Source organism: Quercus robur, chromosome 1, assembly GCF_932294415.1.
Source record: "Quercus robur chromosome 1, dhQueRobu3.1, whole genome shotgun sequence".
Lineage (NCBI taxonomy): Eukaryota > Viridiplantae > Streptophyta > Magnoliopsida > Fagales > Fagaceae > Quercus > Quercus robur.
The window spans coordinates 24,890,876-24,908,771 of record NC_065534.1 but is presented as its reverse complement, the minus strand read 5'-3'; the positions used below and the strand labels follow the sequence as shown (position 1 = coordinate 24,908,771).

Sequence of the window (17,896 nt, the reverse complement as noted above, 5' to 3'; positions counted from 1 at the left end):
CATTAGTCCAAGTTATAAACAAAATTTATCAATTATGAAAGCAATATTTTTTTTAGAAGAATTAAGAAAGTAATAAAAAATATGATTTCAGGTAAAATATGAAGGAGAAAAAGAATACACGTTGTCAGTCCTATCGACCACGGTTGAATCCCTAAGGGCCCGTTTGGTACATGTGTTTAAAAACTGAAAATTGTTGTTTGAAAACATTTGTGAAAATACGTGTGGGTGAAAAAGTGCGTTAAAATGTGTGAAATGTTGTTTAAAAACTGAATATGGTTGTTTAAAAACACAAACCAAACACCCCCTAACTGACCTAAAAAATTTGGGAGTAAGAGCTGTTTTTTTTTGGTAACAAAAACAAAAACTAAAAGAAAAAAAGAGGAAAAGAAAAGAAAAGGGAATTTCGCGTTACAAGCATATTCCGCGTTGCTGCTCATTTTTCTCACTGTTTACAGGTATATAATATTATTATTATTATTATTATTTTATTAAACGCATTGAAAGAAAGAAAGAAAGAAGGAAAGAAAGGTTTTGTGAGTTTAGAGAGAGAATATATCTGAAAATGTCTGCTGGGATCGCATCTAGATCGGGAGGACTCATGAAATTTCTTCGGCCTAGACTTCAGCCCATCGATGTTCAGTCTGCTGCCTTGTGGGGTGTCGCCGCCACCACCACCGCTCTTTGGGTCGTTCAGGTCAGCTTCCCTTTCCATCCATTCCATTCCAATCCAAAGCCATTTTTTATTCTACTTGTACTTTATAATTATCTATTATTTATTCCTAATATCATTTTCTAAGAATATGAAAATTATTTGTATTGTGATGGATTGCATCTTAGTATTCGCCAAATCTAAGATTATTTAAGGAACAAGAACAAGTTTTTGATGCACATGTTTCATTGCGCATATGGTCTATCTCTTTCATTTAAAAAAAAAAAAAAAAAACCGATAATTTCATTTAAAAAGTGCAAATGGGTGCAAGCCTAATACAAGGGTAGTATATGAGCCTAACAAAAAAAAAAAAAAAAAAAAAAAAAAAAAGTAAAATATGCTATCTAAAACTCGTAGCATCTCTATGAATTTCAACATAGAAAAAGAGGTAGAAGCTTTATTCCTCTTTTTTATTGGACCTTTGTGATGGCAAGCTAGGAAGCACGGACACGGACACGGGTACACAGGTACAACACCCTAAATGAAGTATCCGTGCGTCCTAGATGGCAAGTGCCTTCCACCCAAAAGTGGCTTGTTGCTGGGTTGAACCCAAGAATTAGTCTCTTTCGCCCAATAAGTAAAAAGTAAAATTAAAAAAAAAAAAAAAAAAAATTTTGGGGTGAGGCTGCATATCAATTACCTCTCCCAGGACTTGGGTACAACACCCTAAATGAAGTATCCGTGCGTCCTAGATGGCAAGTGCCTTCCACCCAAAAGTGGCTTGTTGCTGGGTTGAACCCAAGAATTAGTCTCTTTCGCCCAATAAGTAAAAAGTAAAATTAAAAAAAAAAAAAAAAAATTTGGGGTGAGGCTGCATATCAATTACCTCTCCCAGGACTTGTGAAGTAGGAGTTTTGTGCACTGAGTACAACTTTTTTTTTTGGGGTGATCATACCCTTTTTTTTTGGGGTGATTTGCTAATAATGGATCATGGATACTAGGAAATTGTGGTCCTTTTTTCCTTTCTTTGGCTGGAGGATACTAGACATTAAATGATAGTAGGCACTGGTTGACATATGTTTGACTGCATTGAACAACCTATTTAGGGCTAAATTTCCCTTCTTATTTGAGACTTGACTTTTTTTAATAATTAGAATTCATGTTGTTTATGTTTCATAATATATAATGTTCTGGACCATATAGTTTCAACTCGCAATGTTAATTTTATGCCTCACTGCTTGCTGTAGATATCTTCCATCCGTTTTCCCCTCTTTTCAAAACTTGGTGCGAATTAGTTTCTGTCATCTTGTGATCCTGGTTATCTTGGCACTTTGCCACCATGGTTTCCTACTTTTACATCTCCCTTGTTGGACTCGGATGACTAGTTCTTGCTACTAAACTTTTAGATCGTATAATTTCTATCCACAAGATAAATTTTAAAGAGAATCTTGAATAGAAATACAAAAGTATGAAGGCAGCTGTGAATCATCCGATGTGTAGAATGAGCAGCTATGCACGCCTTAAGCTTTATGTGTTAACTTGGAGTTCCATCTACATTGACTAACTTTATATGTACATGGGAAAGAAGCATAATGATTTCCAGTGTTAATCTGTTTATGAGTACTCTAGTTCTAGTACATGAAATTGTATAGTTATCTTCATAATCATCTTGTATATTTGTTTAAATTAATCTAGTTATTGACAGCAACCTTAGTTCCTCTCTAGTCTCTTGTTTTATATATGCATTAAATCATTTCTATCATAGTTTTCTCATAAGTTTATTTATTTTTCTTATTTTTGGTAGGCTTAACTGTGCTGTAGTTTCTGATGATTTTGTTTCAAATGTTTAACAGCCATTTGATTGGATAAAGAAGACATTTTTGGAGAAACCTGAGGCTGAGGGGCAATGATACTGATGCAGGATTCTCCTGGAGCCATTTGATTAGATCATTTTTCAGGATTCAGTGAACAATCGGAGTAGATCCCATTTCAATAATGCTTTGTTTCTATTGCTTGTTTGCAGCTCCTTCTGGGGGACTGCAGTGACAATAGCATGTTTATTAAACACTTTCTTTCACATGTCGTTATGAATTTTGCTCAAACACATGTATTGGATGAGTCAAAAACACTGGAATTCTTATAAGCTGCTGAAGATTTACTTTTAAATAAGGTCTCAAGTGATTTCTTCACCCTTGTGCTTGTATTGCTCCTAATAGAGCATCATCCAGGGTTGGGTTGGATTTGAGTAAGAAAAAGGTCTCCGTTTGTGGACCAAATGTAACTGGAAAAGTTTTTGGTGTCTGTGAATAGGATAGGCAATCCAATGATCTGATCCAATCAGGTGAAACCCAAGTAAAAATTTGACAATTGGGTCTTGCCGTCTTGGCATGTTTAACTTCAGACTAACTTCATTCCCGTCCTTCAGTCCTTGTTCCGGGTTAATGATCTGTGGGCGAAAAAAACTTGGTAGGTTGGGAAAAGACCAAAGCAACAACCACCAAAACTGTGGAAAGAAAATGTTGGCCAAATGTGTAATTTGCTTCTGCGCATGGGCTGACATGTGGATTGAGATGATATAGGAATAGGATGCTTGAACTGAGAACGTTGGAAAATGCTAAAGCTATTATTAATTTTATTATAAAAATGTGATCAAAATATATGGTTGGTTCTTAAACAGCAGATCAAAACATTTTTTTCTCCAATTTTTTTTTGTTCTAATTTTTGTTTGGGAATTGAAAGTTTTGCTGGATCATTTTTGCAAAAGAAAGTTGAGTTGATTTTGTGAGAGAGTTGCTTTCCCTTTGTTTTCTGAGGAGAAGCGAGAGAGAGGAAGAAAGAGAGAAAAAAATAATTTTTTATTAACCGGGTGATTATTTTAATAGATAATATTTGGAGTTGCTATAATAAATGCTACAATACTCTCTTCTTCAAGAGAGCTACCATAGAGAGGCCGTTGGATGGTGTTTTTTTTGTGTGTTTTCTCTCCAAAAAAGGCTTTAGAGAGCCTATTGGAGATGATCTTATTAGTCACAAAATCTGGTAGGGTTCGAAACAAATTTAAAGTGATCATTTTTAGTCTTTGAATTTTAAATTGATCACTTTTATTCCCTAACAAACTTAAAATAATCATTTTTAATCTTTAATGTGTCTTATAGAGGGATGATGTGTCAATTTTTAGTTTGACTATATCATCATCACATTAGAGAGATTTAATGGATGTTCATGGAATGACTAAAAGCGATCTTTATTAGTTTGCTAGGAACTAAAAGTGATCATTTTAAAGTCTACACAAAACTCTTTAATGAATGTGAATGGTGTCATTTTAATAAATAAATGTTTTACCCACTACAAACTTTTTTTTTTTTTGGAGGATTTATTTTCGAAGAGGTTAATTTCCAAACTTAAATTCACTAGTTGTTACTTTTGGAGAAAGACACTAGTTATTGTTATAAAGCACAATTTCTAATGACGTCACATCAATAACATAATAAATTTTCATAAAAAAAACATAATAAATAATTTTTTTAATTTTTTAAATATTGTATTTAAAAATTGACATATTAATTTGTACAACTTATGTATTAATATTACTCAAATTCAAAATCACAAAAGTAGCAGAAGTAGGCCAAGGCCCAATCACTAATGATGTTGTATAAATAGCATAATAAATAAAATTTGTAGTTATTTTATTTTAATATTGTGATTAAAGGCTGATATGATTTATGTATTACTGTTACTCAAATTCAAAAAAGTAGTGGAAGTAGGCACTCTAATCCTTTAGAATGTGCTTTTGAATTCAAGTAATATTAATACATATATCTTTCGAGCTAATATATAGTATATACTAATATGCTAACTTTTTATTAAGTGTGTGTTTGACATCAACTTATTCAATTATTTGGCTTGTTTATGAAAATGGGCTAAAATATATTTGTACTTTGAACATTTGAGAAACAATGAGGTTTTAAAAAGTTATATTTTAGCACAAAAAAAGAAGCTAAAATCTGATTCTAAAGTTGGAATATTAGTAAAATTTGACATATCAATTTGTATGATTTTTATGTATTAATTAATATTACTCAAATTCAAAATCATAAATGTAGGGGAGGTTTGAATCATTTAAATTCCTAATATATTAGCCGCTTTCTTGGTCCAACCAAGCGCCTGTAGCTCAGTGGATAGAGCGTCTGTTTCCTAAGCAGAAAGTCGTAGGTTCGACCCCTACCTGGCGCGCATCTCTCTTTCCCCATAAATATTTTATTTTAACCGTTCTTTTTCGTTTTTTCCATTCGCAACTTATTGAAGAAAACAAAATGCCTGCATCTCATATTCATAAACAAATAAGTTACTTCATGAAATTTGACAAATAAAATAATAATAATAACAACTTTATTCACAGCATATATCAAACTCCAAGCTTTATAATTTACATGCTACTTTTTTTTATTTTTTTATTTATAGACCATACTACTAAATTGGTAAGAAGTTTAGTAGTTTTCAAATGGCAAAGGCAATCCAACTCAACGTCAACACATTCAGACCAAAACTCGAATTTCAAACTTAACAAAAAAAAAAAAAAAAAAAAAAAAAAAATGACGTGCAAACTTCAGCTCAACTCCACAACTGCCACGCCAATTTCTATGTCACCAGACAGCCCCTAAAAACAGGAAACTCCTGCATTACATGCACAACATATATATATACACACTGATGTACCATGAAAACCATATATCATGGTCCACACTCCATAGTAAGAGTTGGTACTTCCAAACCCAGAAAATGAATTATTCACTCTGGGAAAAAAACAAATGACTTAGAAGAAGAAATATATGTAAGTTTAGTATTTTACATAGGTAAAGTTATTATGATGCCAGAACTGGAACTCGCTTGTTCCCCATAAAAGCCTCCCGAAGCATATGATATCCATTCCTATAATGCTCGAGAGAAAAGCATAGCTGCCTTATAGCCTCTCGTTTCTCCTCTGCTCCTTCCAAGATCACAGCTTTTTGCTTCTCAATCTCCCCCTCAAGTTCCTTTGCTCTTGATCTCAGCTCCTCCAACAAGTTACGAGCCCCGTCCATTTTAGTCCTAAGTTCCACATGTTCCACTTGTAATTGCTGCAAATACACATCCATTTCGTCAATGCGGTCATCTCTAGTACTCACCTCTGCTTTGAGTGCCTGAACATTTGCATTAAGTTCATCTCTTTCTGATGTTAACGTGTCAAGGCTCTTATTCAAATTTTCTATGCGAACGTCCCTCTCATCAATTTCTGCCCTCAACTGCACAAGTTCACCGGTAAGTCTTTCCTCCATTTCCATCTTTTCAGCCTTGGCCATTCTGATCTCATCTTCTAGCAAACGAGCACGACTTTCCCAATCTCTGACCTCCTCCTTCAAACGAGCACGTTCCTCCAACACTTTAGACATTTCCGTTTTTAATTGTGATTTTTCAGGAAAAATCTTCTGCTCAGCATCAGATACTTCTTGTTTCAAATCCCTGATCTCACGATCCCGGTCTGATAAACTAGCTTTCAACCTGGAAATTCTTTCCTGCAGCTTGGTGACCTCTCTTTTCTCTGAGTTGAATTTTGTTTTCCAGGAAGTGATTTCTTTTTTAGCCGATTCAAGCTGCTCCTGCAAATGGCATATGTTTCCAGAGGATTGAAGTTCAAGCTTCAAACTAGCAATTTCCTTCTCCGAGTCCTGAAGCCTTTCTCTGTTGATTCTCAGCTCATCCACCAATGCTTTAATCTTGCCATCTTGGTCCAAAATGTCTGACTCTGACTCACCAATCCTTTCTAGAATATCTGGTGTCCGATTAATTTCTAAGTCCAGCTCAGCATCCCGCATCTTCATATCTTCCAGTGTTGACGATCCAAGCTCTGACTGGTTATCATTACCGAATTCCGGTGACTTATATCTTTGGTTTTCAATCTTCAGCCGAGTTTTCTCTTCTTCTGAAAGGCGTATTTTTTCATTTGCAATCCTCAGCTCTTGCTCATACAGTGCAATTCTAGCATTGAAATCATCAGGATTTTCGATTTTTGCTCCCCTCAATGAACCATCGGCATTCTCTTCATGTTGCATTTGGAGCCTTTCTTTCATTTCACGGAGCTCAATCTCCAATTCAATTGTCTTCCTGTTCACCCTTTGATCACCACCGTTTCCTGATAGAACTGAGTAATTGTTGACCGAGGAATCATCAGATTCTGCTTCAGAGTCCGTCAATGTAGATGTTTCATCCCCTTCTTTCTGGCTGATATCAGTGCCGTTTCCACTAGAGCCAAGGAAGTAATCAAAACCAGCAGCTCGGTGGCTAGATCTACGACGACCCAACTTATGATCAGAATTATAGGACAAGTCAAAGCTAATGTCAGAATTGACTGAGCCCTGGGATTGGAGTTCTGAGGGAATATTCTTCCTCAATTCTCCAGTCACATGATCATATCGCTCAGCTAGTGACCGGTAAATGCGGTAAATCTCCTCAACATGAGAAATCAATTCAGGTCTCTTTTGATAATACATCTCAGCCTTTTTGGCAAATGAGTCTCCATCCTCTTCAATCAACTTCAACATACATTTGATGCTCTGGTCCATCTCTGAGGTCAATGATCGTTTTGTTATCCTCTTGTACGGCATTTTAGATAAATTGATTAATGCATTTAACAGTTATGTGATATATAAAATGCCTGGTTCAAAAACCTAAGGCAGTTGGAAACCGAGGAATACCTTTTCACCACTAGATAAAGAGAAAAAGAGGACTCTAATAATGTCCAGCAATTGACCATTTTACTCATTTTAACCTAGCTCGGTTTAGAATGTGAAACTAAATATTTATGCCGGCCAAGAAAAATCATGGATACCAGATTACAGGTAATAAATGTCGTTCAAACAAAAAAGAAAGATATGTCTTAACAAGTTCTTTAGCTTGTGCTCATGCACATGGGATGTCCATCCATGCGAATGAACACGAGGTTATCAAAACAGCATCAGGCAAATATAGTAAAAGGTTATGAACCTAATTCATATTCTTGAGAACATAGATGTCCATCCAACGATGTTTGAATACCATAAAAATTAGGACAACCAATAGGGCTAGATCTAAATATAATGTTAATACTCAGTCAAATTTAGTTAGTGATAAATTTGTCTTTTCTCTAATTAGCTATTTTTATGTACCTAGAAAACTATGACTCAAAATAGCAGTAAGATACGGTGATCTATTTCCTTTGACTTATTACATGTGGCAATTCATAAAAATGAAGAAGATCAAATCAAAAGGACAAAATGCTATCATAGTGCTCACCCTCAAGATTCTCTGCAAGCCACTTTGAATTTTTTGGACTGACATGACTATCCCACCACCATGAACGAGTCAGTCTTGATTCTGTCCTCTTCGGAAGCTTAAGGGATCGTTCCTGAAATAAAAACTGAACAATATTACACCGGACACATTAAACAGTCACCTGTTGTTCACAGGTCCTGCTGAAGAAACCAGATAGGGCTGAAAAAAGAAACACAAATTTTATGTAAAAAGGGAATTATAAAAATAGATATATGCCATAGTTCAGCATTATTAGGTTGTCCAGTGGTAAACAACCAGACCATTGTGTTTCAAATACCATGCTATGTTTTACACATCGCCATATCAAATATGATATCCAGTCTCTAAATTATCAAACCTGCTGTAGCCGCTACAGCCTTCAAGGCATGTATCAAATATCATTGCTTCTTACCATCATGTCCATTCTATACTCACCATCTTTAATTTGATCAAAGAGTCACTATATGGACATGATGTTTCAAAGTCCAATCATGACAATGCATATGAATGAAGCATTTTGACCCGTTGATAACCAAGAGAAAATGTGCTTTGGATATAATCTTATAATTCAGTAGGATATAACCAAGCATTTTGACCGGTTGATAATTCAGTTGTTTGAGTGTCAAGAAAAGTAAATATGCAAAGTGAGAAAGCTGTATTAACTTATTCAAAGTTTCACAAAGACAAAAGGATTAGATCAAATGTGCTCTAAATGAATTATTCAGTTGTTTGAGAGTCAAGAAAAGTAAATATGCAAAGTGAGAAAGCTGTATTATTAGAGTTTCATTTCTTACCAATGTCGTAGCCATCTGCTAAGTTTTTGAAAGTCGTGGAGATTGAAGAGAAGAAATCTGAATAACCAAAAAAATCAATTAAATAATCTTACATGCCACTGCAACTGTAATAACTACAGCTCATGAATAGTAATACTAACTAAATCTGGAAAATATTCAGCAAAAAAAAAAAAAAAAAAAAAAAAACTAAATCTGGAAAATGGAACAGGTAGATAAATACCTTCCACATATTGTTCAAAGACTAAAACAAAGACTAAAAATAGACAAATGCCAACCAAAGCCATTTGTCTTTTAAATAAGAATTTTTTCTTTCTTTTTTTAGGTAGAGAGGAAAGGTCACTGAACTCTAGGCTCCTTTTGTGTACTTTGAGAAGAACAATGCTATAAATACAAAAAAATAGAAGAAAAAAAAAAAGCAATATTATTGCATCAATTGAATTGACAAGCTTTTATTTGTTTTTATTTAGATTCTTGTTTTTATTTAGATTCACTACTGAGTATTGATATTATTTTGTTACTTATCACTAACAATCTACATTAACCCTTTCAAAAAAAAAAAAAAAAAAAAATCTAAATTACATAACATGAATAGAGGAAATTTCTCATCTAATTGACTTAGCTATTACTCATAATGTAATGAATTTATCTGCTTGTTAATAAACTTACAAGTTTACTTACGAGTTTTTCATTAAAAAAAAAAAAAAAAAAATCTATCACATAATTCACATCAATGAAAGGTAAAAATTTTAAAGAAAATTTTTTTTTTTTTTGGTATCTAACTATCTCTATAGATTTTCTCATTAAAGAAAGCACCAAAGTCTTGAATAGACAGGGATTTTATTTTTAATTATGGGGTAAACTATGAATGTCACCGAACCCACATGCTAGTAAAAAGTAAAAACATAGACGAGTTGAGTTGAGAGTTAGGTGGGTTCTCTAAGGTTATCAATATATTATTAATAAATAAAGGGAAAAAAAATAAAAATAAAAATAAAAGCAGGCACAGGCAGTGGCACAATGATCTAGATGGAGCGTGGTTATCACGGGCACAAAAGCGCGACAAATAAGGAGAAGTCCTCGCGGCAATTCAGACCATGTATCTTAAGACACGAAATAGAACACAACTGTCCCAACAAGAAGTCCAGCTATGCCACGCGTTCTCCCCTTAAAATATCTAGACGTGGAACTCTCTAGCTTAAATTGCAGGCCATATATATATATATATATATATATATATATATATTTTTTTTAATTATAATTAATTATATTTACTTAATTAATAAAAATAAATAAAATTACGAAACTTGTAGAGAATTCAAAAAAAGAAAAAAGAAAAAGGAATTATGAAAAGAAAAGAAACATCATGGTAATAGTCCTTATGTTTTGTATTTGTATAAATCAGAAAAACCTTAAATTGAATCCCTTTTCATCTACCAATCCTATGTTAAACTTAGCAGACCAGAGAGAATGGAATTTACCCAAAAGAAGAAAAAAAAAAACAAGGAGATTATGCAGAGGTATTAACTAAATATAGCATTTCCAGTAACTATGTGTGTATATATATATATATATATATAATCAGAGAAAGCAAAAAACTGAGAGTAAGAAGTTTACCAGAGAGTGAAGAATATAGAGCTTTTTTTATATCAGAGAACTGGGTGATGGATCTAACTGAAGGCGGCCTTGCTCTACACAAAAGTCTCCAGAAAAGTCTGAGTTTGCACAGAGAGAGAGAGAGAGAGAGAGAGAAGAGGCCTTATAGTTCTATCTATCAATGTGCAGTTGTACACTGGTACATAAGAGAGAGATAGAGTCAAGAGAGGTGTAGGTGGGAAACAACTTTTCAATTTAGCTTTTTCATATGGAATCAGAATGGAATTCAACAAAGTCAAGCTCTCTCCTTTTTTTTATTTCCTTATTAAATTTCAATAAAAACACTTATCATTATCATAATGATTTTTTTTTTTTCTCTCCTCTTTTTTCCTTCAAAGGCTTTTTTTTTTAAGTATATAATTATCAGAAAAAGGAAATATTTGTTCAGATTCAAAAGACTTGTGAATTACTAAATTACCCCTCTTTTCTAATCATTTTTCTTCTTAAACCCTTTGCGTGTAGTATTAAGCAAAAAAAAATTAAAAAAAAAATTTCCACTCTTTTTTTTTTTATAATAATTATTTTAATATGATGTATTATAAAATAAAGAGTATAAGAGGTAGGATGTATTGTTAAAATAATACATGAATTTTAAAAAATAGAATTTATTAAGCAAAATTTTTTTTAAATTTATTTTTTGGCATTTTCAAAGGGAAAATCTAGTGAAGACAAAAGGGCATTATGGTCAAATTAATTTTGATAGCTTCCAATGAAAATTTAGTATTTGTTTTTTCGGATAAATGAATATTTACTATTTAGTACTTAATTATCACCCACATATCGTGCCGACCCGTTTGTTTGTACTCCGCAAATAGTCATTGATTTATGACTGATGAGTGCCTCTAGCCTCGCCATCTTGAGAGAGAACTTTCTCAAAAAAAAAAAAAAAAAAAAAGCTTGAGAGAGGAGAAACAAGAAGAAAATAGATAATTTTTTTTTTATTAATAAGTAAACTAATAAACCTACATATATTATATACAGTCCCTGTTTTGTTTTATTATTAAACAATCATCCTTAAGCGAATTTTAAAAATAATATGATATTTTATATTTGTCGAATTTCCTATTTTGAGTTTAATTAGGATCGTTGACTAAAATCCATGTGCACTTTCTTGATTTCATGAATGATAAAATATTTTTAAAATTCTTCTAACATTTAAATAAATATAAGATGAAATGAACTAATCAATTTTCGTTGAGTATAATCTTTCTATCCATTGACCAATTAAATATATGAATGCGAAAGATGAACAGCTGTTGAAACATGTGAATATATATTTTTTGCTTTGTCTCGTGTAGCTGTGTTCATTCTTGTCTCTATTTGTTTTTCATATTTAATCATATATATATATATATATATATATATATTTTTTTTTTTTTTTATGGTGTCCGCTTTTGATAGTTGTATTTTTTACTATTAGAGATTTTATCAATTGAATTAACTGGAATCCACATATATTGTATTCTCTTAATTGTGAGGGTAAAGTATGTGATAAATAGATGATAAATTTGTCCCAATCCCATCCCCTCGCAGTGATGTTTGACATTAAACAAATTAAAGTGCACATGGCTGAAGAGTGGGGCTTTCACTTTGTGCCATAATAATGGGGTGACCATTCTCTCAGTTTTGGTTCAAGAATCATGTGCTGAAACATATATTAAGGTATAATATATTGGAAAGGAAGATTGAGTAAGCCCAAGACTAGTAGGCCCAACTGGTCCAGCAGGCCCAAGAGTTGGGTCAGGAATGTCTAATCCAAGCAAGTCTAAGCTTGTCAATCCAGCTCAAAAAAGCTGAGGCCTAAATTCGTGACCCAATCTTAAAAGGTTAGGTTTTGCCGTTGAGGCTCATGCATGATGGACAATGGAACATGCTTAAGTCATGCCCTGAGTCAACTCGGTCCTGCACCTAAACATTTTGATAGGGTTATTTTTGGAATAAGAAATTAATTCTTAACCACAGAGTCCATCATCAAAGAGTGTCACACCAATGATAAGACGGAATCAATCCTTGAAAGAGCCGTCAGTCTCGAGAAAGGTCTGGAACCTTATGTCCTATGCCAGTAGAAGTTGATGGCTGAGCAGACGGACCCTTGTTAAGCTGATTGATACATTTTCATACTAAGCGGACAAATCACATCGACAGATGGATGGGCACACTGACGGATCCCACGTGGCCTTGCGGGGTCTCCATGTACGTTCGTATATGGAAATACCTTGTGCACCACGCACAAAGACCCTACCCCATGACTTTCGCCTTCCCAGTATGGAAGGTATCCCCAAGATCTTGGTGCCATTAACTCCACCTCCTCCCTATAAGGAAAAACCTTGTATTCCTAGGATTTGGGCCTTCTCCACATCACTATATAAACCACAGGTATCCTTTTTTCCAAGGTACGCAGAAAATCTCTAGCTCTCTCACTATATAGTTCTCAAAGATTTCTCATTCATTGACTTAACATTTAGAGGGTCTTTGGTCAACACTCTACCGGTGCTCTCTGTTTGGTTTTTAGTTTCTTGTTCTATAGGTACCCACTGGAGTGTTTGAGGACAATCAACTCACTGGCGATTTGTGTGCATCATCACATTTCACACCAGGTCAAATCCATGAAAGTTTGAGGTTGAACATTCGATCTTCCTCCCATCAGAACAAAGGCCTGTAAAGGGCCATCCTCCCATTCTGCATTTATTAGGCAAACAAACCACCATTATCATTAAATGCATCAACATAAGGTAAAAAGAGAGCATAGTGAGAGCGTCATCAGGGAAAGCTTCCCCTAAGAATTGCATGAGTGGGTGATATGTTAATGTATGGGTTAGCAAATATCTTAAGGCTTCAAGTTAATCAGATGACTATTACAACTAATTTATTAAGTATGGGTCAAGAACTTTATTGAATAAAGAAAGGACTAGAAAAGAATTGCAACTGAACACTTAATGAAAACACTAAGATTTATAGAATCATCCTCAGAAAATCCGAGGAAAAGTTACAAAGATGTAGAATCACTTTTTATATTTCTAAGATTTGCACTTAACAACTTTTCTCTCTTATCTGATTTTTTATGGATCTCTTGTGCATGGGGATCCATCCCTATTTATACTTGTGAAGACACCCTCCCTATTGTTTACCTGTATGGTGGATATTGTGCATGGGGGATCCATCCTTATTTATACTTGTGGAGGTACCGTTCCTACCGCTTACCTGTAGGGTGGATATGGAATAGAGAAGATACTTGTCTCATCCTCTATTTTCCCCTTCTTTTGAGTTAGAGATGGGTGGAAATCAGGTTTTTTAGCACTATTATGTTATGTTGTGTCATTCAGCCATAAATGTGGCATTACTAATAGGTGAGGCGCATGTATGGTCTATTTGGGAACAACTTATTTAGTTTTTTGCTGAAATCTTAAAACTGAAAGTATAGAAGTAAAAAAAGCTATACAAATAATAATAATAAAAAGCCATGTGGGACCTGCAAATAGTGCTTATGTTAAAAAAAAGTAAACCAACTTACAGTGTAAAGTAATGCAAGTGGGCCCGCAAATTACACTAGAAAATAATGTTTTGCTCTTGAAACGGCCTGAAAATAATTAACCGTGTCACATGAGCAACATGAAATAAGCTGAATAAGATAAAAGCTAGCTTATCGGTTGTTCCCAAATGTAGCCTTAATGTGGAAGGGATGATTGCTTCCTTTAGAAGATTCTTTCTTCAAGCTTTTAGGCTTAGTCACTTTTTAGTCCACATGGATCCTTGTCTATGTTCTGGGTGCTAGGTGAATTTTTAGCATGCTGTCGAGGAGGGGGTGCTCCTCTGAAGGTATCCGAGGAGTGAACCTTCCTCAGATGGTCATTCTCAGAATTTGTGATGATTGTCTCATCCTTTTTTTGAGTTGGCTTCCCTGGGGCCATTGGGGTCCGCTTTGGTTAAGCCCATTTTGGTAGATCCAAATTTTCTCGCTTCTTTTGGTCATTTGGGCCTAATGGCCTAAGCCCATTTATTATAACTACATTTTCTCCCCCCCCCCCCTAGCTAAGAAGTCCTATTTGGATTTTTCTATGAATTGTTTTCTTTAGCCTTCTTTGGATTTCTTTCACTAACTTGATTGTCAAAATAGCCACAACTATTTTTTTTACCTTCGTGCTTTTTCTATCGTTAGGTTTTAGATTGGTAAGAGCACTAGCATCAACTATACTAAACCAAATGTCATTTTAACACTCCAAAATCTACTTTTATCTAATTTAACATAATATTTAACATTAGAACATATATCAAATCTTTTATTCTTCCCTACAACACATTAAAATAAGGGGTAATTACACTAAACCCACCTGTGGTTTGGGCAAAAATCACTTTGCCTACCCGTGGTTTGAAAAGTATTACTTAACCCACCGGTGGTATGTTCCGTTTGTTTTCCGTAACCCACCTCTATTAAAATCAGGGGTAAATAGGTATTTTTGCTCAAATTTTATGTCTCTCCCCACCCAAAACAAAATATAGAGCAAAAATGCAAGAGAAACAAGATCAAAAAGTGGTATTTGTCTCTCTCTCCATTCACACAAATTTTGAACATGAAGAACATACCCAAAAAAATAAAACCCAAATCATGAAGAACATACCCAAATTCGAAATCTAGATTAAAATTTCATCTGATTCATCCAAAAAAACAGACAAGATTATAAAACATTAATTTAGACATATTCATTAGTTTATGTGATTTCTGGATAGATAGGTGAAGCACGGGATGAGATGGGGTTATGATTACTATCACACCAGTCATGTTTCACCCATGTTGCACTGTCTTTCTTGTAAGAAATTCATAAGTTGATATTACTTAGCAAAAAAGAAAAGAAAAGAAAGATACAGTATAGCTTGTTTGAAATTAGTCTTGAGAGTTTGAATTTTTACCTTACATTTTGAGATGCTTGAATGTTAAAACAATGGTGACATTTTTTAGATGTTGATTGATTAATACAAGATACAAGGTTGAGAACTAATTTGATCTTTGATATGTATGTAGGCCCTTGACATGATTAGGGGGAAAAACATCATTCTCTTAATGGATTCACATTTGGAGGGAAAGTTTTCTACAGAAGAAGCAACATTAGTCGTTAATCTAGCCTCTTAGTGTTTGTAGTATGAACCAAGGGAACATAGGGAGCGACCTTAAACCATTACCCATGCAACATACGACATCGTTTCATAGGTGAAATGGGGAGGCGAGTAGGTGGGACGTGAGGAACAAGGAGGAGTCAGCAATGACTCGTGCGGTGAATGCTGTCTTCGATTTCATCAGATTCGCTGAGTTTGAGATCCTCTTCTTTCTTTTCTTCTTCATCGCTTTTCTCCTCTTCAAAGATCTTGTCAATCTCTCTCTCTCCCTCTCCCTCTCTATGTTCTTTACAATTTTTTATGTTTTATAATCTTGTCTGTTTTGGATGAATCAGATGAAATTTTAATCTAGATTTCAAATTTGGGTATGTTCTTCATGATCTAGGTTTTATTTTTTTGGGTATACTCTTCATGTTCAAAATTTGTGTGAATGGAGAGTGAGAAAAATACCACTTTTTGATCTTGTTTCTCTTGTATTTTTGCTCTATTTTTTGTTTTAGGAGGAGAGAGACATAAAATTTGAGCAAAAATACCTATTTACCCCTGATTTTAACAGAGATGGGTTACAGAAAACAAACAGAACATATCATAGATGGGTTAAGTGATACTTTTCAAACCACGGGTAGGCAAAGTGATTTTCGCCCAAACCACAGGTGGGTTTAATGTAATTGCCCATTAAAATAATATATACAACACATTAAAATAACTTAAAAAATACTCCTACAATATTAAAAAAAAAAAAAAAAAATACAAAACCCATATTCCACCTCACAACCTACCACCACCCAAAATCAAGCAACCACCACTCAAATTAACTAACCACCACAGGCCGTCGTAAACACATCCACCAAAATCAGCCCACAATCATCACAACCCATAAAAATCGACCCTAGCAACAACCCAAAAAATACTCTTGCATACGCGAGAGAGAGATTCAAATATGTGTGAAAGGAGAGTGAAAATTAGAATAAATTTTTTTTAGCACGTCTGTCGTATCGTTCAATTAGTAGAACGGTATTGCGAATCCATGCTAAATTTTTTTAGCATTTGGTACATTTGATGTAAGTGGTTTTTTTGTGTGTTTAGTGTGCAAAATGCTAAAAGACCTGATGCTAGTGCTTTAATATTTGTTGACAATGTAGAAATATTTTGAAAATCGTTTATAATATGTTTCTCAAATATTAAAAGTTAGTTTGTGTAGAAATGGCTAAACTTTGGGCATCCATAATAAATCCTTAATCAAAGTTCAATCGATCGTAAGTCACAGTTGGACAAATCCTTGATCAACCAAAAGCCATAGTTCAACAATTCCTACATTGAAACTTATTCGATCAAGAGTGGCGCACTTTGTTTTATTGGTTACATATTTAATTTGATATCTCTTTATTTGAATCTCACTTACATTTATCTATATAAAGCCTTATATACCCGACTAACAGTGAGGCAAATGGAGGCAAAAATTTAGTGCCACCTTTTGTGTGTTTTCAAGAGAGAAACTTAATAGTTTGTATCCATAGGTGTGATCAAGAACTTGAAACCATAGAACTTGTCAACCAAGTGAGATCGTTGTAGATCAAACATTCAATTAGAAGATGCCTTGGATTGGATTCAGGGTTTTGATTATATATTGACAAAAATGGGTTGTTTTTGAAGGGAACCATATATGATAAGTTTGGTGTTCTAAAACTATTATGAGCTGCAACAGAGAGTTGTCTATTTTGTCATGGAGTCTAGATAGCAAATGTTTTGTTTTAGATTGTAAGGGGCTGTTTGGATTCATTTTTTTGGTCACTCAATTTCCATTACTCATCACTCATAACTCATAACTCATCACTTATCACTCATTACTCATCACTCTAAAATACCATGTTTGTTTGGCACCATCACTCACTTCCCATCACTCAATATTTTTCACACTATTTGTGGGCCCCATAACTGTCACTGGTGTAGCTTTTTCATTTTTTTTTTCAGTACCCAAACTCACTGAACCTAGTGAAAAAAAGAAAAGAAAAAAAGACCGAACCAGTGAAAAAAAGAAAGAAAAAAAGAACCGAACAGCCAACCCAGGAAAAGAAAAAAAAAAGAAAAAAGAAAAAGAAAAAAAGAACCGAACAGCCAACCCAGGAAAAGAAAAAAAAAAAGAACCAAACAGCCAACCTAGGGAAAAAAAAAAAAGAAAAAAAAAAAACGAACAGCCAACCCAGGAAAAGGGAAAAAAAAAAAAAAAAGAACCGAACAGCCAACCCAAGAAAAGAAAAAAAAAAAGTCAAAAGGTGGTCAAAAGTTGCGGTTGTGGGTCCCCTATGTGTGTTTAATTACAATATTGCCATTGAGTTATGAGTTATGGAAACTGAAAACAGCCAAA

The 17,896-nt window shown here is 34.0% G+C and overlaps 1 protein-coding gene, 1 long non-coding RNA gene and 1 other non-coding gene across 3 annotated transcripts; 2 read left to right on the top strand and 1 right to left on the bottom strand.

The window, feature by feature from the left end:
• Positions 1–308: 308 nt before the first annotated feature.
• LOC126726917 (uncharacterized) lies at positions 309–2,838 on the top strand. The gene is made up of 2 exons (XR_007656094.1): positions 309–694; positions 2,503–2,838. It is a non-coding gene; the product is annotated as an uncharacterized LOC126726917 (long non-coding RNA).
• A 1,971-nt stretch (positions 2,839–4,809) lies between these two features.
• TRNAR-CCU (transfer RNA arginine (anticodon CCU)) lies at positions 4,810–4,882 on the top strand. Its single transcript has one exon. It is a non-coding gene; the product is annotated as a tRNA-Arg (tRNA).
• Positions 4,883–5,284: 402 nt separating this feature from the next.
• On the bottom strand, positions 5,285–10,681 carry LOC126726908 (protein NETWORKED 4A-like). Its single transcript, XM_050432328.1, has 4 exons — positions 10,384–10,681; positions 8,770–8,826; positions 7,958–8,069; positions 5,285–7,250 (listed from the first exon to the last, which is right to left on the bottom strand). Exons 2-4 carry the CDS (start codon positions 8,782–8,784, stop codon positions 5,512–5,514), a joined length of 1,866 nt encoding a protein of 621 aa, XP_050288285.1. The 5' UTR covers positions 8,785–8,826; positions 10,384–10,681; the 3' UTR covers positions 5,285–5,511.
• Between the last annotated feature and the right edge of the window lie 7,215 nt (positions 10,682–17,896).

Bases quoted from the DNA above. Each gene is read 5' to 3' on its own strand.
- LOC126726908 (XM_050432328.1), bottom strand. The intron at 7,251-7,957 runs GTGAGCACTATG...CATTGACCTCAG, and splicing joins GCTTGCAGAGAATCTTGAGG to AGATGGACCAGAGCATCAAA.